The 21,732-nt window shown below is 42.2% G+C and overlaps 1 protein-coding gene across 1 annotated transcript; it reads right to left on the bottom strand.

Annotated features, from left to right (window-relative positions):
* Positions 1 to 6,363: 6,363 nt before the first annotated feature.
* On the bottom strand, positions 6,364 to 20,566 carry chrnb1l (cholinergic receptor, nicotinic, beta 1 (muscle) like). The gene is made up of 11 exons (XM_084343978.1): positions 20,445 to 20,566; positions 17,705 to 17,838; positions 17,442 to 17,486; positions 16,932 to 17,041; positions 15,976 to 16,084; positions 15,681 to 15,828; positions 15,224 to 15,409; positions 14,411 to 14,634; positions 14,121 to 14,302; positions 7,012 to 7,150; positions 6,364 to 6,810 (listed from the first exon to the last, which is right to left on the bottom strand). The coding sequence occupies exons 1-11, from the start codon at positions 20,542 to 20,544 to the stop codon at positions 6,670 to 6,672; spliced, it is 1,518 nt and encodes a 505-aa protein (XP_084200104.1). The 5' UTR covers positions 20,545 to 20,566; the 3' UTR covers positions 6,364 to 6,669.
* Positions 20,567 to 21,732: the final 1,166 nt, after the last annotated feature.

Genomic DNA, 21,732 nt, shown 5'->3' with positions numbered 1-21,732 from the left:
ATGTTCAGAGTGAAGCAACAGGTCGTCTCTCCACTGTACACACCTCATCTCTTTATCATTTATAACCTCTTCAGCCGGGACACACACTTCACTGGCTCCATTGTCACACAATCACTGACTAAACCCACTTTATACATCTGCATGGCTGGTTTAATATTAGTTTTACATGCAATGGTAAAGTCAGGTTGAGTGAAAGGAAGGAGCAAAATTGGGTTTCCAGAGGCTTAAAGGGGATTTCTGTCTTTTTCCTTCCACTCAGTCAGAGGTCACCAAAGTGAACGAGAAAGACAGCAAACAGCACTGACTATTAAAAACAGCTTAAAGTACAAGTTCAACCAAAAATGAAAACTCATCATTTACTCAGCCCCGTGCCGATGGATAGTCGCGTGAAGTTTCGTAGTCCACAAAATATTTCTGGAGCTTCACATCAAAACAGCGTTGCAGCGTTCTCCTCAACAACTGTAAAGTAGATGGGGACTTGTTTTAAAACATGACAAAACAACACATTTAACGCTCCATACTGCTCCTCTGGCGTAACCTAAGCCCCTGGAAGCCCCAAGATCCAAAATTGATTTAAAAAGACTTATTTTACATCCTTTTTATACAAGCTGTAGCAGCTAAAAGTGTTAGCATTCTCCGTCTGAAGTGGGTACATGTGTTTATTCTCAGGGATTCAAGAAACTTGGATTATGCCAGACGAGCTACTCATGTGGAGTCCCCAGCTACTTCAGTTGGACTGCAAAACTCCACCCGACTTTCCATCAGCATGGAAAGTCAAGTCTGTATCACTTTTTTGTTGAACTTATTGTTTTAAGTTTCACTTCCATCCAGCGTCATTTGACCCTAAATATTCTTTATTCTTCTTTTCCTTTTTACTTAAAGGAACTTTTAACCTGTTATTAAACAGTCTCAGTTTATGATGATGCCTCTATACAACCTACAAAAGCACACAAGACCATCTGTGAGAAGATTGGCTATGTCTGTGGTTAGTGTAGTTAGCTGCTATAACTTAAATGTAATAGTCTACTTGGTTTTTCTGAGCTAATCGCTGTCCTGATTATTTTAAAGTCAACTTTTAAAAATCACAGTGTGGTTTAGTAAGTCATAAGCCAGAAAAATAAAGTTCTTTGTAGCAGCTTTAAGTCTAAAATTGTTTTTCGTGTGCATACAGTGTAGATACCTACAGACTGCACACTGACCCATATTGATGCTATAACTCAGGTGCTGTCACTGTACAAAGTAGACTAAGCTCCCAACTGTCCCTCTACTACAGATCACCAATCACCGGCCCTGAGCAGATTCATGACCTCGCTGTTGTTGGTTGTGTTAATGAGGTAAACTGCTGTGTCAGAGTGGACAGATTAAATGTAGGAAACTCTGATACGTTCAGGAACAGGGGGAGCTGGATGAACAGTGAACTATGACTCAGCTGGCTTGTTGTGTGCAGTCACATATCGTCTTTTACAGAAAACCTTTAATGAGTCAGAGGTACGACCAGTGTAGTAGGTCTGGTTTATTTGAATTTGAAGACACTTCATTGTGACCGCATTGCCTCATTCAGTTGTTCTTTTTTTGTTCTTTTTGTTGGTATAATGTGAAAATAAATGGATTGACATATCTGACCATAGTTTTTCAGCAGCTGATACAAAGAGCCAGGCAGCACGCCATCTACACCAGAGCCACGTGTACATTACTGAGCAAACAGAACGGTGCGTCAACACTCCTGCTGAGAACTTTTGGTGACATTTGGAACCGACAGGTGACTTTTTGGACTTCGATGAATTATTTATCACTGCCAGAGAGGTTACACAGACACAGAGTGCATCCAGCCGGGCTCACCTTCAGTTCAGCACATCAGGGGGACTGGAGGAGGCTGAGGCTTCTCACTAAAAAGACTGCTATGATAGCTATCTTCACAATATGGCACAATGGATGTTGTTAACAACATTAAAGTCGTTGTCGTTAGTTTCAGCTAGCAGACTCCCTTTCTATAGCGACGTGAGACATCCATTTGAGAACGTACAGTCACACCCTTTGGACCGTCGCAGAAAATCTGACCCGAGTCCTTCACAAAGAAACACAGCATCCAGAGTCCAGCAGCATCAAACAACTTAAATGAATCATAAACCGAGAGAGACCGCCGCGTCACATATGGCCAATAAAGAAATAACTACAAATTGTTACACAGAGCGCCTTTAAACCAGTGCACCAGGATTGCAGTCTCACATTCTCTTATATTTTTGAAATCCTTTATGTTGTAACACCTGAAGTCAGATCGGATGACTGTGTTGTGCTGACCTCATATAATGAGTTGGAGGAGCTACAGGGGAGAGAAGCGATGGATCCTGGGGGAAAAAATCAATTATTCAGGAAGAAGAAGAAAAAGAAGCGTCTGCCCTTTCCAGTCATATGTGTAAAATGAGTTTTTAGTGAAGACTAACTCATAATAATGTGTACTGAATGAAGCGTGACTTTTCATAAATATTGTAACAGTGGGTTGAAGTAAAGTGGAGGAAAATCAATACTCGTGCTTTATAAGTGCATCTAAAAGCACCGAAAACAAATGAAAGTCAATGTAAACGGACACAAACATCATTAGAACCACTCAAATATTGTCTTTACATGAGATTCATGTATGTCCAGCTTTATTCATCAATGGAGCCGCTGAACTAATTAGAGGTGATTATTATACACACTGCTGTTACTTACTAATATCTTACAATAGGATCAGTTCCATTAGGTGCATTAACATGCCAGCTGTGGCCCCTTCCTGCAATGAATAGACAAAAAACCACCAGCAGACAATAGCAAGCATTGTCCATATCAGAGGTCAGCTGTGTGTGTGACTTCACACTGGGGCTAAACAATAGTCCGACAGCAACGGGAGAGGAAGTAATAAGCCGTAAGCCCGGAGGAAGTTATCCCCACTGCCAGGTTAATGGGAATGTGCTGCTCACCTACTGACCGGATTACCAATTTAAAAGGTAACGAGGCCGTGCTGCAGCGTTCTCACAGCGCCGATACACTTCATTTTCTCACGTTGCTGCCCCTTTCCACCCCACATTTTTCTCTCACTATAACTCTTCCCCTATACTGTATCCAGCCTTCAAGTCTTAACTGTCGAGGCCAACAAATGCCTTATTGTTGCTGGGGAGGAGCGACCCCACAGCTCAAGGAATCTGCCTCACTTTGATACGAGGACAGAGGAGGAGGGGGTGTTTGAGGGTTGAAAGAGTTGTAAGGATCAAGACGGGAGGGTGAAAGATGAAGAAGAGCATATGAAGGTAAGGAAGGTAAGGGTTTAGTGAGTGGAGGTGGATGAGTAGGAAGAAGATCAGGGGCCGGTGTCGGGCCTACCAGTGCTGTTGCCACTGGTAACCTGATTTATCTGATGTCCTCTTGGCTGCTTTTCCTCCCAGGTCCTGGATTGCAAAGAACACAAAAAGAACATTGCTCTTTCCCCCCTCTGCGCTCTCTCCTCTTTCCCCTTTTACTACTTTCTTTTTTTCCAGAGCGTAAACACACATTTGTCTCGCTGGTTTAGCCGTTGCTCAACGCTCAATAGGAGCTGAAAGAGAAAACAGCTAAATCAGCCCCAAAGAAGGGCTCGAGCAACATTCTCTCGGGGGGCCCTCCCTCCCATTTCGGAGGCCTCCTCTGGGTCTGAAGTGAGCAAGTGGAGTGCAAATCCAGTGATTGAAGTCCTTTAAGTGCCCTTGGAAGTCACTGAGGCATTGGCAATAAAACACGCTGGGCCCGCGGCTTTTCCCCGAAAAGCTCCCGAGTGCGCAAATGAGGGGGATGGCGCCCTTCTCTACATGTCCCCTGTCTTTATCACCTTCAGTCTTCTTATGCAACCAGACTTGGCTTTTGTGCAGCAGCAGCAGGACAGGTCCAGTAGATTGTGGTCTCGGTCTTGTGGACTCATTCTTCTCAGGCAGTGAGAGAGAGGGGGTCTGTTTTCTCCTAAGAGCTTGGTAAGTGCCTCATGCAGGGGAGAAACATATTTGGACAGGTTGGACACAGTGAATACAGTCACAGAGTGTGGCTTTGTGCTGCGCGTCAGCAAGCATGAAAATGGCAACAGCTAACCAGCTACGAGGCTGCACACTGCAAAGGCCCAATGTATATACCGAACTGAGTCAAGGGTGACCCAGTTTGGGTCACTGCACTGACCTTACGCAGCACCCATTGGTTGTTTGGACTCAGTGTTAATGGTATTTTTTTTTTTTACAACAGTTGGGTGATTCACTCAAGGGTGTACTGGTTTATGTCATGGTATGGATGAATACTCGATTTGTTAAAGTAACATCGACCCTGAGTGTAGTCCTTCATCATCGAGGAACCTAAACTACCACTCTGAACTAACTCACTTTGTCTCACAAGCAACCATCTTCAGGCTTCAGCCAACAGAACCCATGGACTTTTGTTTATGAACTTCTTGATATAGCTAGTCTTGTTGTTGAACGCAGCATCGAATTATATTCCCTGTTTGTCAACCGTTTGCAATATTATCGACCATGAATCTTGCCCGCATAACGTTAGCTTTCAGGCTAATAGCCAGCACTGCCAGATGTGTGATATTCATCTTATTAGCGCAATAACTTTGCCCTCTGTACGATCATGTACGATATTTAGACCATTCAGCAACACTTACAGTAGTAGTTAGTTTAGTCTGTCTCATTTCAATTCATCTCTGACATGATCAGAGCAGGCATGTCAAATAATGTGTCTAAATTACCAGTATGACTGGAGTATGAGAATTTCCCCCAAAATATGATCATTGTAAGCCTCTTGTATAATAATTTAACATTTCTCATTTTGGCAACGCTGCTAGTTGCTGAGCCAAAGAGTTTAATTTACCTCCTGTTGTCAAGTCAGAGGTTCTTCCTATTTACTTCAGTAGTAGACAATGTTTTCATTGCTTAAGAACTTTACTGAAAGGTAATGATTGTTCCAGCTATTACAAACCCTGAGGTGCTTGTGAAAAACTTTAGATTTTGATGACAAAATGCATGAAAATATTAATTATTGGTCATTTTTTCTTTTTGTTTTTTGGCAAGTGACCATAGTATAAGCGGGATAATGCTCTTCAGGTGTCTATAATCACCATGTAATGGACTCTGAAACTGTCCCATGTGCATGTCGTCCATTAATTCCTGATAACGAACACCTCATCAGGCATGATCACTTATGTAAAAGGCCCCTTCACCTCCCACTGTACATATTAGCAAGACACCAATGCTCATACTAAATCAGTATGACTGTCTTAATTCTCATGGCTGCCTGTATCACCTCTGATATACACCTTCTCAATTCCTCAGGCAGACAGATATTAATGTTTATTTATTACCTCTACTAAATGGAACTGGTGAGATTTGTTTCTCATCATCAGTTTCCAAGATCAAGAACAAACTTTGATCCTTAGTTTCGTCCTTTGAATTTAAAATAGTTAACCCTAGATAGATTAAAAGTAGAGATGAATATATTTAGCAGAGCACACAGTGCAAGAATCTTAGTTTGGGGACGCTCTTCCGTGTTTTAGCCACATCATGATTGATGCTGACTAAACTGCAGCACTTCGGTTCTGCTCTGCAGATAAAACACTTGATTCATTTAGAGGTGTGAGTTAATGAATGTCTGAAATTGTAATGTTGTTGATGTTTTCATGGAGGCCAGATTTTATCCTTGTGTATTGTTGACATGGGCTTTCCTTCCTCATTATTTGAGATCTCATATATATCGATATAAATATATTGTTATTTATATTATGTATTGTTATATTACTTCTAACCTAACATATAGCCTCACATCCTCCCATTAGACTTCACGTGAACAAAAATGCTATAACAGAAATCCAGATTTGAGATGTGGGAGAAGCAGACGCTCACACATAGTCCTGTTATTACCAATCACAGCCAGAATGAAATACATTAAATCTAATCCTGTTATACAGATGTGATTTTGTATCAAGGTCATCTCAATGTTTCATGAGCTTTTGAAGAATGTTTGAGTTCTCCAGAGATCCTAAACAGAACATTACGGATACATCTTCTTATCTTCATATTTAAAGGGAGACTGTTTGTCAGTTTCCTTTCAGCAGCCATGTTCTTATCTTTTGAAGTATCATTATATTACTGCCCTCTACTGCCACAAGACCAACATTACAACCACCAAGTGTATTCACTGTTCATGCAGAGGTCAGCAGAGAGTCATGAACAAACTGGTGGGTTCCTGAATGTTCCACAACGAAGGCGACAGTACATAAAACAAACACTGTCGCTTTAGAGAAACATGTATTTAAAGCTTTCAGACTCAAATAATAAAGATCACAATCTGTTAAATACATGATTTAGACAAAGAACAAGAAATAATTGCAAAAATGTGAGCACACATACATTTAGCTTCTGTAGATCTGTACATGGATTCTGTTCTGATCATGTAGGCTGTGTTTCAGGCGTGTGCACGTGGTTCTACTTTATGCAAAGATGACACGTGTTCTTCTGTTACCTGACAAAACATTTCAGAGGATGACGACGCAAATACGGAATAGGTATCAAGATATTTATGGAAAGTTTCAGCTGGTGATCCCACAAAATCAAGAAGTCAGTGATGACCGAACCCAACTCCAGCTGTGTGTGTGCTTGTGTGTGTGTGTGTGTTTGTCTTTTATGGGAAGGGGTCATCGGGTGTATAGTTGAAACTGGCATCCAAGAACATCGCCAGGGTGCCCAGGGTGGTGATGATGACAAACAACCACAGGAAGAGACGGTCCACCACCAGGGCGATGAACTGCCAGTCTCCTGTCATCTGGAGGGAACACACACACACACACACACACACACACACACACACACACACACACACATACTGTAAGCACTGAGTCAGCAGTGTACTGTTTGTATGCAGTGACACGTGAACATCATCGGGGCGTGTTTGGAACACTGTGCTCAGACAGACTGAGTAACAAGCTTCCTGACGGCGTGTGTCGTGTCGTGCACGTTTTCTCACCGTGTCGTCCGTGTCCTGCTTCTTCAGCTGCTCGGCCATGTATGTGACCGCGGCGATGGCCGACTTCAGGTTGGGAGGGAGGATCAGACAGAAGCTGTCGGTGTTCGGGAGCCGCTGGAGCTGCACCGTGCTCTCACATCTGAAACACAGGGGCACACAGGGAGGGTGGAGGGGAGGTGGTGGGTGGTTTGTATTTATTTTTCATTGTATTGTATTTAGGAATGTATATATAAAACATTTTTATCATCGATGTACAGTATATACACTGTAGTTTGAGTATGCAACATATGTATATATTCTTTAAGATTTACATATATAGATATATTTACATACACTCATACACATATGCAGGTACCAGCTATTGTATCTAAGAAACTATTCAAAACGTACTCATTATATGCAGTTTTCATTTAGAAACAATTCTAATCCAAAGTATAATACCAGTGTGCACATGGTCGATGTAAAATGCAGTTTGGTGTTGTTTGTCCATGTCTCAGTCCTGACAGGCATGTCCTCTACAAGAAGTTTAAACATGCAGCAGCACCCTTCACAGACGCTCCCTAAGCCCAGATTTATGTTGTGTATGACATGAGTCACTAGCACAGCATTGTTCACCCGTGCTCTAACAAACCACCGCTGACATTAGCTGTCCACTGTAGGACAAACAGCGGGGACGTGGACGTCAGTGTTGTTTCTTCATAACGCACAGAACGTGTCCTTGTGCACCCTCCACAGACACTGACAAACACAACTACTTCGGGCTGCCTCCTGCAGCTCCTCTGAGCTCTGAGTGACAGCAGCAGCACACTCCTGACACGGAGGTGACATTGACACAACACTGGGTCAACATTTACGTGATGCCGTGACCTTCGACCCCCTCCATTCTTCCCCCCTCCATTCTTCCCCTCACACAGCTGCTCCATAAACCGAAAACACATGAGCAGAGACAGAGTGTTACTGACAGCGTTCCTGTGGTGCCTTCATGGCTTAGTGAGTAACTGCTCAACCATGAGTGAGTATTATTTTAAAATGATATATAACACATATTTTAACCTAAAAAGTTCACATTTTTGATATGTGACCCAACAATATAGAGGTCACACAGGCTCGTGTCAGATCACACTAACACAGGCTGAAGCCAGCACTTAAATAGGGTGTTAACTATAAGCTACAGATTCCACTTCCTCCCGCTGCCCTGTGCTCCCCATCACCCCGTTCACCCTTCACCTCCTGTAAAACCTGCATATCCTCAGTGTCAGGTGAAAACAGTCTATTTAAACTTCACAGTAGTCATTTTTTGATGTTTGTGTATTTAAACACTGGATATCTACACTAGGAAAACAATCCAGAAATTTTACTTTTGTAAACTGCAGAGAAACATATTGCAACGGGACAAGGGATTGATTGGTTATCGGCCTGGCATATTATCGGGCCCGATATTGAGCATTTTCCAACTATTGGTACCTGTGATTCTTCTGTCAGATTGCAGAAAAAAAAGCTAATTTAAAAATGTTTTGTTTTGGCTCTGATGCAGCATCCTCTCTCACAATCCACATCTGATTGATAACACGTCACAAATAACAGCCAGTAAACACTGATATAATCTGAATCTGCAAAGTAGTAAATGAAGTTATCAATTAAATGTGTGGAGAGGAAGAAGAAGTAGTAGAAAATGCAAAGTACCTAAAAGTTCCATCACTGGTTGTTATCAGTCTCCTTGCTTTCTAATAACTGGTTTCAGTATCAGCCTTGAGAAAGTCATATTGGTTGACCCCTAAATGGGATCACACCAGCGCTGACACCCGTCAACATGTTCACGTTCCGATCCACGACTAGTCAGTAGTAGGTGCTACACTAGTGCATCTTCAAATTCGGCCTTTGTTTTGATATCAAACACAAACTTGTAAAGTTTGACGACTGCACTTGCACGGTTGTGACACTATGGCTCTGACAAAAATCTGTCCACAGATGGCCGGACATATTAACAGCTGGCAAAATACTCAAAACCACGTCTGTTTTTGTTCCCACCACAGTCGGTGTCTCCAGGACCACATTTTACCATGATCACACACACACACACACACACAGAAAGACTTAAAATATGAGAACATTACAGGCCGATGCTGTCACGGCTGCCCGTCATAATTTGCCCATCCTCATTTAACACATTAAATATTTCAAATGCAGAAACTTTACTTTGAAATGAAATAATTATAAGAACTACAGGGTAGCTCTATGTGTGAATACTATCTACTTCTAGCAGTCATTTATATTACAGCCTGTTTCATCCATTAATCTCTACAATAACAAGCGGTGCACAGAATGCATATTCATGTCAACAGCAAACTTCTGTCCTCCAGCAAAACATCACATTATTGGACGTGTACTGTGACAGTGTGATGGAAAGCTTTGACTTCTGAACTGTTCATCAGGTTTCTCGCTCTCTGACTGTGGAAATAAGCCACGAGGCTGTGAGACTGCCAAAGGAGGATAGTTGGTGGTTTGTGGTGGGTGCTGGGGGGTGGAGGGGGGTGTGATGGGCAGGTGGATGGTTACAGGGGAAGGGTTGCCACACCTGCTCTGCATCTGTGTGTCTTCACGACCACATAAGGAATGACAGAGGTCATAATGAGGCATTTCTGTGCTTGTGTGTTATATTTGCACTTGTAGCATACATGAGAGATTTTAACACACAGTAAACAGAGAAGATAAGCTATATATATATATATAATTTAACATGTATTTTTGTCTTTTTATGTACTATTTTCCTCATAATTACGAATTTTCTTCGCTTTCTTGCAGTTCTGTTTATCTATTTGTACACCAGTCTGGCTAGCTGTTGGCTTTGCTCAGTTATCCAATCATGTCAGCCTATACAGGCCCCTGATAAGGATCCTAGCTATCTCCACTAGCTTTGGTTTCATTCTATATCACTGTTGTCACATGATCTAAAACATTACTAAAGCAGAGAGAGAGAGCGAGACCTCTACATCCATATGTGTCCCCTCCTGAAGGCGTCTGGCTCAACACCCCAGTGCACCTGTCACATTACATGTCTGCAGCTCATGTATGTGGTGTATACGGGGTGAACATTGCGCATGACGTTAATAATGTGCAGAACCTCTGGCACCAGGGAGGGGAAGGCGTCAGCGAAGGAGCAGGACGAGTTATCAGAGTCACACAGAGACAGCGTGACAACAGATGGGCCGTTGGACAATTTCAATGTGCTCCTGCAGGAGGTGTGTGTGTGTGTGTGTGTGTGTGTGTGTACTGTACGTGTGTGTTTTTGTGGCCACAGCTCAGGGCAGAGCTATGTGCCGCTCTACATGCTGCATGCCATTCACATTCCACGGCTTGTATTCATTACTGCGGATACATGAGGCCCTTCACACTGTGACACACACACATGAACATGTATGGTACTGTTACTGTATGTACTCTTTGTTAGGATACAGCTATATTGATATGCAGAAAAATCTCATTAATGTGTTGCAAAGGGCAGCACCTGACACCTTATCATCCCTCTGACAGAATCACAGGTTAAAGAGCGATGGGCGAAGGCAAATACATCCACATGACACACACCGGGCGATGGTGTCTGACAGCCTGGCCACCATCTCTTCCACATCAAAATCGACAAAATCCTCCCCTGCGCCGATCACTCAGCACCGGCCTTCCCTTCCACTCATCTACCCCCATCTATTCTTCACCCTGCCTCCACCTCCTTTCTGTGGGATTACCCCCTAATGCCAAACCTAAACAGAGGCTTAGTGGCTGGCGACTGTGGACGTGGATGTGGGGCTTAGCTGGGGCTGAATTTGATGCCTTTGGAACGGGATGAGAGATGCCCAGCACCAGCCTGGTTCGGGGGGACTGTGGAGCTGTTTATGATGCCATGGCTGGGTGGCAAGGCTCAGGCCTACTGGCAGATTAGCCAGAGTGAGCCAGCATGCTTGAGAGACAGTACAGTTTGACGCAATGTTTTAGATTAGAAAAGGTATATTTTGATAACCTTTTTCACAGGCTGATATAAAGTGACTCGTCCTATGACCAGCTCATTGAAGCTTTGCAACTTTTCGACAGTAAGTCAAGGACAATGGGGTAGTCCTGAGCTGAATAGACTCACTTGAAAATGTTCCCAACGTTGCTCAAAATGAACTTGTTCGTGCAACAAAATTACCACCCGATCATGCCATAAAAACGTGCACATACAGTGGCTGACAGACTGTATCTCAATCAAGCCTTTAGCCCCCAACATTTACTGAAAACCCCAAACCCAAACCTGATCCAAGAAGTCTCTACAACATAAGAAACGAGTGCAACAAAATTAGAAATATCAAACTATATGGTCATAGTATTTGATATAAAAAGCTACATTTATTTAGTAGAATGTCTCACACTTTGACAACCTCATGGTTGACAAATATCTCATCAGCTACTGGATGTATTGTCATGTTCCTTTATGTTCCCTTATGTTCCCCTCAGGATGAATAATACATTTGGTGATCCTCTGACTCCTCCTTTAGTGCCATCATCAGGTCAACAGTTGAATTTGTCAGCTGCTTTGACCAAAATTAATGACATTCCCACCTGCGTTTTGTGCCAGTTAACAAAGGCTTACATGCTGCTGTAACACACTAACCTTTGTGAACATTGTATAGCATGCTGGCATTAGCATTTAAGTATGTCACGGCCTTACAGAGCTGCTAGCATAGTCATAGACTAATTAACTGCTCAAGCAGGCCTGGAGACAAACATAATACAGCAGGTTGCACATGAAAGAAGCAAGCTTGTAAGACAAACCAATTTCCGTCTTTGCTGACAAAATCATTGACACTGGATTATTTAGTCCTTCTGACTCAGAAAAGAAGACCAGCTTGTTCGACTGTTAGGTTTTAAAGTGAGTTGACTCAAAAGGAAGCTATGTGACACAGGCTACATTGAAGCCAGATTTCATAGTGGCCAAACCGTGTCACGTGATGCACTGGGGCCCAAAACTACTTCTTCCCATAAGCTAACATTGTGGAAGACACATCTGTAAAAAAGTGTTTTAAATTTGAGAGCCTCACGATTACAATCACAATCACAGTTATTTTATCCCCATTCAAGTTAGCCAGGCGCTAAACCATAAGTTAGCCGGCTCGGTCGGCGGAAGTCTATGTCGCCTCCCGTCGAGTCTCCGTGACTCAGTGACCGGCCCCTAAGTGTATGATTCTAGCGGCTTAGTGGGATGATAGTTACTTATGCACAGCTAAGCTAAATGCTAATATCAAGAGGCTATGCTAGCAAGCTCACAATGACAATGTTGATTAGCAGATAACCATTTTCTTTATAACCAGGTTCACCATCTATGTTAAGCAAGTGAGCAGGCTAACATTTGCTAATAATTGCCGAAGACCTACTTGCAGAGTTTAGGCCTTTGATCATTCGAGACTGTTCCAGGGGAATCATTAATCCTGCTCTATTGCTTGTCTGAGAACCTTTCATGCGGCTGAATTAAATATGGTATTCAATATGTGAGGCTGAAGGAAGTGCACACACTGTTACTGTCTTGGCAGATTCTCTGAGCTGCTGTGGTGACGGCGGTAATTCTGCCAAGTCTAGCACACAGTGTACTTTACTATAATAGCGAGGCTGGCATCAGAGCCAACTTTCACACTTTGACACACTCTACAAAGAAGATTCATGCCGGTGCGGGCTTTTATTAACATTAATAGAAAGAGCTTTTCTGGTAGTGTAATATCAGGATCAGTACATCTTAGCCCAGAGGGAGCCTGAATCAGGATGAATGACTTCACTTCAGGTCTATGCTATTTAATAGTCATTGCAGGTGAGAACTTTCTCTCACTAACTCAAACCAAGAGTCTATTACAATTAAGTTTGTTCATTGGACTTAATACCATAGCAGAAAAATCTTGTCTCATTCTTAGTATTTGCCATTTATCAAACTGTATTAACTTTGTACACTGCAAATGAAGAATAAGTGTGACAAATGTTTGCTATGGAAGCCCACAGGGGACAATAAAATGATAATGTAAACTTAATAAAATTATTTTATATACATTTATTAAATGTTCCACATGCATGTGTTAGTTTAGTCAAAATGGAAGAACTAAAAGTTATCAGCTTAACTACACAATTGAAATCAGTATACAGACCAACATACTCCTTAGAGAAGATGATCTTTAAACACAGCTATTGTGGAGTTATCTCTGGACTAAACGTGTGTATGTATACTTACTATAATGAGACAACCATATCACACTGTGGATTGGGAAGAGCTAGCTGTATTTTGAGGGTTGTAAGTGTTACCATGAGAGTGAACTAGGCTTGATTGAATTGAAAAGTGGGATGAGCTGAACATCATAATTAATGTTGCTTCAGGACCAGACACTGGCCAGTCCCATTTTTGTGATGTCATAGCTTTGCGACTCAGGGAAAAAGACCAGAAAAACATGGAGTAGTAATCATTTCAAACACGTATTTAATGTTGTGAAAGTGTATTTGTTGCCTAAACCTAACCATGTATATTTGTTACCTTAACCTAACCAAGTATATTTGTTACCTTAACCTAACCATGTATATTTGTTACCTTAACCTAACCAAGTATATTTGTTACCTTAACCTAACCAGGTATATTTGTTACCTAAACCTAACCAAGTATATTTGTTACCTTAACCTAACAAGGTATATTTGTTACCTAAGCCTAACCAGGTATATTTGTTACCTAAACCTAACCAGGTATATTTGTTACCTAAACCTAACCAAGTATATTTGTTACCTTAACCTAACAAGGTATATTTGTTGCCTAAACCTAACCAGGTATATTTGTTACCTAAACCTAACCAAGTATATTTGTTACCTTAACCTAACAAGGTATATTTGTTGCCTAAACCTAACCAGGTATATTTGTTACCTAAGCCTAACCAGGTATATTTGTTACCTAAGCCTAACCAGGTATATTTGTAACCTAAACCTAACCAAATAGCAACAGAAAACGGAAAGTGTTTTCGTTTACTTTGCTTGGATGACCAAATGAGGCAGTAGGAATTCTCGGGCAGATGAAGCCATGTCTCAGGTAGATTCCTCATTAGTAAATGTGGTCTTACCTGCCTCTCCAGGGTAAAACTATATCAGGGTTGATCTTGCGAAAGAAGTACTCTCCTCCAGGCTGCCTGCCATTGAAGCATCGGATGGGCGTGTCATCATCTTCAGACTCCTCCGTCTCCAGAAGTTCCTCCTGGATCGGCCTTGTCATGCCGATGTACTTGGGCAGAAAGTGAATGAATACCTGCAGATTTGAGGTAAAGAAATCAGTGAAATCAGAAATCTTGCTGTATTGAAATGGCCGAGATGAATGCTCAGTTAATTTGGATAAATGTTAAAACTATAGCCTCACCCTTCGAACCCAGTTTGGCATGATGTGTGTGCTGGGCGTTCGGTGATGCAGATTGAGGACGACTACACTTAGGATGACGGAGAAAGTGACCAGGATCATGGTGAACATGACATAGTTGACAATAATCGGGATGCCGAGGGACGTCTCAGGCACCTTGTCAGCCAGCAGAAGCATGAAGACAGTCAGAGCGATGAGGACAGAAATGGAGAGAGTCATCTTCTCTCCTGCGGACAGCAAGGAAAGTTTGGAGAATTAATCATGACGGCCAAGCAGAAAATGTTACTCCGCTGGGTCCTGTTTCATGTTGACAAGGGCAAACTTGAATGCATGACTACATTTGAAGGGTCGTGTGGATAATCGTGCACTTGATTAATTGGTTTTGTCTTTCAAAATGTTGGATGGAGGCATGTTTGGGAGTGCAGGGTTTTTGGTTAGATGTAGGTAAGAAGACAGTTGCCTGATTTAGTCCTGAGTCATGAGTTTATACTCCAAAAGTTCAGCATGATCAAATTGTTTGCCATCAATCCTGTTGATCTATAGTTTCCGCTATGTCAGTGAAACATCACTCTGAAATCTGGCCACAAGATACAAACGATTGACAATGTACAATCCTCACCAAGGTCACTTTCCTTCAATCTATAATATATCAGTGAATTCCTTCAAAGGTCGCCCTGCCTGATGGAGCAGTCACTGTTAGACACATGCTTCTTGTCATGACATCAGACACTGCATCAAGGGGTTAGTCTCCCTTCCTCCATTCTGTCTTGGCAGGGATGAGTAGTCACCACGTCAAAACATGTCAGATGTGCTGACCTGCTCCAGGAGGCAGGTAGAAGACAAATATAGCCAGCACGCTGGTGAGGATGCAGGGCACGATGATGTTGATGATGTAGAAAAGAGGCTTCCTCTCTATGATAAGGTAGAAGGTGATGTCCTCATACAGGTCGTCCTTAACGTTCTTTCTCGAGGGTTTGTGACAAATGGCCCATTCTCCATTTTCTGTGGAGAGAGAGAGACGTGCGAGGTGATGAAGAAGCCGACATAATGAGGTGAGCTGTTTCCCACAATGTGTAGATTACCACTCTCTTTTCTTTGTTTGATAATGCTGTGTTATGAAAAGTCAAATACTATGTGTGCTTATTAGTATTATGATGCATCTTTAGCACGTACATTATGAAAAGAAGTCATTATTGTATCAGAAAAAAGACCTAAATATACAATAAATATCACATGGTACACATGAACAGGACTGTACGTAGGTTTCACCAACCGGTGAAAGCGTTCTCATCTATAACAATCTCTCGGATGTCGTTGCCCTCATCGTCCAGATAGTACTGCAGCTCCACCTCGGAGGAGTCATAAGTGTACGAGCGGAAAACCATGCTGCAGTTCTGCCAGTCAAACGGGAAGTAGGACACCTGTGGGACGGGAAATTTTAAATTACGACATCAATTTTCAAAAGGAAAGAGAATATTCACAAGTGTTTCTGGATTTCTGGATATGGGGAGACATGACCTAGACATAAATAAGTTACTGAGGGGTTTGCGCTTTTGTTGTCAGTGTACCTCTATAGAGCAGGAGCTGCGGTAGATGGCTGGTGGAAGCCAGTTGACTGTCCCATCGTTGTAAACCAATACGTTGACGTAGAGAGCCACATCAAACTGACCATCATTACTGTAGAAAGGTAATAGAAAGACAAATGTTATGCTCATATTTCCATGACTTTCACTTCTACATTCTACATTACATTCTACTTTAAAATGTGTTGTCCTTCTGTGAACTATTGACAACATGTATCTAAAGGGTCCCATATTTAAGAAAGATGCTAAAGTATCCACTGAGAAATCAACATAGCCCTTTTTCAGAAACTGCCTTCAAATGAGCTGTTAGCGCTTCTGTAATGTTGTGATGTCACAACTATAAAGTTACACCCCCAGCACAGCCGTGAGGTCAAAAACACCAGCAAAGCTGATTCGGAAACATGGAGGAGAAGCTTGCTCAGACCTTTGAGAGTTGACCAATCAAAGCTGACTGGGCTTTAAGGTGAATAGAGCTACTGCAGCAATAGACAGTATGAGAAGATGTGTGTGTTTTTTGAACATGAAAACATGTAAACACTAAAATAGAAGAATGAACCTGAAAATAATATAATTTGGGATGTTTAAGGCATGTTTTTATATATATATATATATATATATATGTGTGTGTGTGTGTGTGTGTGTGTGTACATATATATATATATATATATATATATATATATAGCTGTATTTTTGCATTGTTTTAGCATAGTTAAAGTGAATCATGTTGTTTTGCTTTCTCATAGAAGCTTTGTCTTTAGGTCAAACTACTGATGATGGATGATATGGATCTCTCATTTAAGAGTCTCAGGGCTGTATTTAAATAATGGTCATATATTGGTTTCATTGTTTTGATAATGTTTTATTTACATGTTCTCAAAAGAGTTTTGGGTTTAATTCTCTACTTGCTGAGTTTGTGGTGGGGCTGCAGACAGGACACTCACTTGTTTATGAGGTAGATGTCAGGACGCCACACCTTCTTGAGAGGAATCCTCAAAACATCAATGTTGTCATATTCCTCTGGATTCCACGACAACCTGTAGTCTGTCCATGCCTGGGAGGAAGGACAGAAGGAAGGAAGGAAGCAAGGAAAATGAAAGTGAATAACATGCATATCCGAGCAGACAAGAGGTGAAATCATTACCACGGTGCCCTGATGTCTCTGTCATTTACATGGCAGTCTCTCCTGTCTTTGATAAGTCATTTAAACCCCACTGATCGAGACACCAACGCACACACCACTGTCACAAACACTCAAACCGTTCGGGATTCTAATTAGGGAGGGCGAGGGGACAGAAATGAAAGAGCGAGCCAGAGAATCAGAGAGATAAAGCAAGAAATAATTTGCGGTTATAGAAAGTGACAAGTCCATTTGAGGGCAGAGCGGCGGAGAGAGAAGAGTCAGGGCGGCGGAGCGAGGCTCGGTGATGAAGATGAATGTTCCACGCTCGTACCATATTCATGAACACATTGGTTGTCATCTCTTCGTTCTTCTCGTTCTGAGAGACGCAGACACAGATAAAGAGACATACATTAGTGATGCCACCATATCGTGTTGGGTATGAGAGGGCTGTTAATTTCAATGCTGCTCCTTAGAAGCTAATTGTGTAATCGGCTCTGCATTTTCACGAGATGGCTAAATTTAACAACTTGATTTATAAAGGACTGAAATAACTCATCAGGCTGTGTTTGCATGTCGTCTTGTGTGTTTATTTACCAAGCTGACGAGCTGTGACAGGGTCATCCCCACCCGAACCATCACCTTGTCCTCCCAGTACTTTGCTGGTCTGACTTTCATGTTGTAGTTCTGAAAGAGCTTCTGATGGAGCCTCCGCTCTGTCTCCGAGGCTCCTGGATGAAAGGATGCATGCAAAGAGACAGAAAACGATGAGAGGGAAAATGATACCTAATGAGCCAAGAGGCACCACTACCCGAAAAAAATAAAAAGCGGAGAATGGTCATATTGATGAAAAATGAAGAGTGTCGAGGAAGAAGAGTTATAACAAGGCTGGCAAACAGCCGACTGCAGTTTGTGTCACACTTGTGCACATTTCTGAGGACACGTGGGTACATTTCCAGCTGTTTATATGGCAACCAAAAAGGCTATTTTACCAAAACAGGTATTTTAAGCCATGATGTTTTCCTAACCCTAACCGGGTGTTTTTTGTGGCTTAACCTAAGCTAAACAGTGCAAAAAGGACAGCGTTGTGACGAGAGATATAGGAAATTACATAAGGTAATATTTACAACATTTGTCAGGTAATAATACAAACTCAGATATGCAGTATTTCCATGACTGAATAAACAAGCTGTCCTCAGGGCAGAATAACAATGCTGTTTGGAGCTAGAAAGGCTCTTGCTACTTACTACCTCCGGTCGTAAAAAATCACTGAATGAAGATTTTTCTCTTCTGATTAAAATCTGGCTACACTAAATCATGTTTGATTCATGGAGAGTAAATCTAACACAAAAAGGAAGAGAATGAATGCAGAATAAAAGCAGGGCTAAAACTGAAGTACTACATCACTACATGAGTACTCAGTATTAATGGGTCTGACCACACCCATCTCAAACTTGGCCTTTATTTCCATCTCAACTACACACCTGTAAAGTTTCGTGACTTAACCTTTCACAGTTGTGACACTACACAGTTAACAAAATCCACATACAGACAGACAGACAGTGAGACAGACAGACACACAGACAGACAGGCAGATGTAATCACCTGGCAAAATACTCAGAACTGCGTCTGTGGTAGTTTCCTGCTACAATGATGCAGGAACACATTCTGCCATCATGACACACGCACAGACACACAGTCACAAAGGTGCAAACAATACCATCTGACGCTGTCACCGCTGGTGAAGCCCAAAGCTGTTAAAATGAGATAATATAGATGATATAACCACAGCGCGTGACACATGCAACTGACACCCAAACCACAGCATGTTTGCCTACAGGCTCACAGCGGTTAGGGGTTCAATTCTCACCGGGATGACCCATGCTAAAAATATACACAGTGTGCTGTGTACTAGTATGGGTGGACTGGTGCTCGGTTTTCTGATTCAGATTCTAATTTGTCTTATTGTCATGCAAATTGTTTTAATTATTTCCCTTATCTGAAAATAAACTAGAGGCACGTGGTAGAGAGAAATCACGAGTAAATACAAGGAGATTCAGTAAGATTTTGAGGAACATCTTTATCAAAAATTGGGTTTTAATCACCTTTAATTTCATCTGGGAAAATGCGTGACTGTAAATTTTGACTTTGGCAGAATTTAGCACTCGCGACCAGAGGCGTCTAACATGTGTTTTACAATACCAACTGATGATGGGCTGACTGTCAATATGTGACAAAACAACATGTGGAAAAGGCAGAGAAGGACAGACAGGACATACGAAAGCAGCAGTCAGCAGGGCAGGTGCTGTACGATGGGTAGCAAAGGTGACTGAGCTAATGTAATTGATATGCAGCAGGGGAATGGGATCAAAGGGATGCCTGGGATACCAGCTCCATCAGGGACAAAAATAGACCCTGATTAACAAACAATGATGTGTTAATGTGATTCATTATATGTTCTAGAGCAGCGCAGTATTATTTTTTTTTTGCTTTTCAAGACGAACAGCGTGGACATGTTTGATAGGACATTAATGAAGGGCTTCTTTCCACTGGGATTTCTCCCTTTATGTCTCCTGTGTGTTCGCTCTCTGTCCTCTTGCCCCTGGCTTCTCTCTTTGGGGAAATACTGATGTAAAATCACCCCTAGCTGTAGGAAGGAAGGACAGGAACAATACACCGCAACCGCCGTGGAGGTCACAAACCAGCGCAGGGCAGCTATTTGCTTTCCGCTCCCGTTGTGGGGTCGGAAGGTTAAAGTCAAAGCCCTTCAGCTGAGCGCAGATAAAACTAGTTATCGTAAATCGGATTTGATTCAGATTTTTTCCCCCCGAAATAAACCAGAAGAAGTGGAATCAATACCACTTTAACTGATCTGACAGAGTGCAGCGGGATGTGAGATGCTTGTCTGTTATCTGATCATATTGTAGCAATCTTGAAAACAAAAATGACTCAATTTTTTTACTGCATGCCTGCCAGTGGAAGCAAAAAGGATTCCCAGCCCAACAGGAAATAGGTACAGTAGCAGTGTCCGGACAGAGAGAGGAATGGGAACACTGCACCACAGGTTGCCAACAAGCACAGCGCAACTGTTTGTTTTCCAAGCACGATACGGGGTCAAAGGTCAAAGTCAAAGCAAGCCAAGCATATTTGTTCATCTTTTCTGTCAATCTCTCCCTTTCACTGTACAGTTCAACATGTACTTCTTCATTCAAAAGGCACAGCAGCGATTCATTTCTGATTGTTTGGAATTATTATCATTTTGTCAGTTTTATCAAATATATCTTGAGAAATCATCGAATCATTCAAACAAATGAAGCGTTACACAAAGTGTCCTTACCAGTAAAAGTGAGACAAAGGCAGCTGCATATGATGATCAATGTGTTCATCCTCACAGGAATGTTCATCCTCATCTTCACGTGTCCAATCATGACAGTCATGGCATCTTACACCTTTATGTGCCACTTAAAGGCCCAGCTCTCCGCTATTCAGGCACTCTGAACCCTCCGCACCCTCACCTGGAATCTGGATGGAGCGTCTTGAAATATCAAATTCTTTCTAGCTCAGGCGTTCACATGCACACCTTCAGTTGGATCGCAGCTAGTTGGCACCTTCAGCAGAACACGCTGTTCAGCTAACGACTGTCTCTCCTGTCACTGCGTCTCTTTGTGGCCATGGCTCCATGGGTGAAATCACGGTCTGATTGGATGCGCGTTCTGGGAGTGACAAGAGGGCGGAATGTTTTTGTACTGGGAAGCCTGTGGGGCAGGCACCTGTTGGTGCTCACCAATCTGAGGTTAGCACTGTGACTACGGTGGGTGGGAGGAAGAGGAAATGGAGGGGGTGGGATGGTGTAAAGGAATGGCTATGGGCTACGGTCGATGACAATGGAGATATTTTTGGGAGGAGAACAAGTGGGCCAGTTGGAGGGTGAGGTTGATTGAGGGGTTGACTTTCTCTATGGACAAAGAATGATTGGTGGTTGTTAAAGCTAAATTGGTTAATAGGTGACATCTCCTGCTCATTCCACTTTCAAAGCCTTCTTCATCCTGTTATTGACCTGAATGATTCTTTCCTGTTAAAACAAATCTCCGCAATCTTTTTCATTCCCTTAAAGATTAGTTTCCACACTCCCTCCTCACTTGGTCATTCCAATTGTGCTGCTTTGTGTCTGGTAAAAACAGGCTCTGGGAAATACAGGTGGAATTCAAGCTGTGATATTTTAGGGTTGGTCATCAATTTCAATAGATTTTTATTAAAAACTATAATGGCATACCTCCACTGAGGTCTAATCGTCCCCTTTAGCCGCATCAAATTTTACTCGCTCATACTCGGTTTTTTCATCAAGATCCATGCATTATTCCCTGAGGATATAATGAAAAAGCTGTGTCTCGCATTGCTCAAGAAGGTGAAGAAAAATACCTGGATCAGACCCTTTTTTCAGGATCTCCACCACAAGTTAATGAGGTCTATTCTGGGCTGAGACCCATCCTCCATCCAAGTCTGACAAACCAACCGACCGACCAACAAACCGACACGGGTGAAAACGTATTCTTCTTAGCAGAGAAAATGAATCAAAGCCACTGTGTGTGTAGAATCGTAAAGTATCCACTTTCCAAACTGGTGAA

Source organism: Pagrus pagrus, assembly GCF_965226575.1.
Source record: "Pagrus pagrus genome assembly, chromosome: 22".
Lineage (NCBI taxonomy): Eukaryota > Metazoa > Chordata > Actinopteri > Spariformes > Sparidae > Pagrus > Pagrus pagrus.
Note: the sequence above shows the minus strand (reverse complement) of the source record. Positions and strands in the feature narration are given on the sequence as shown.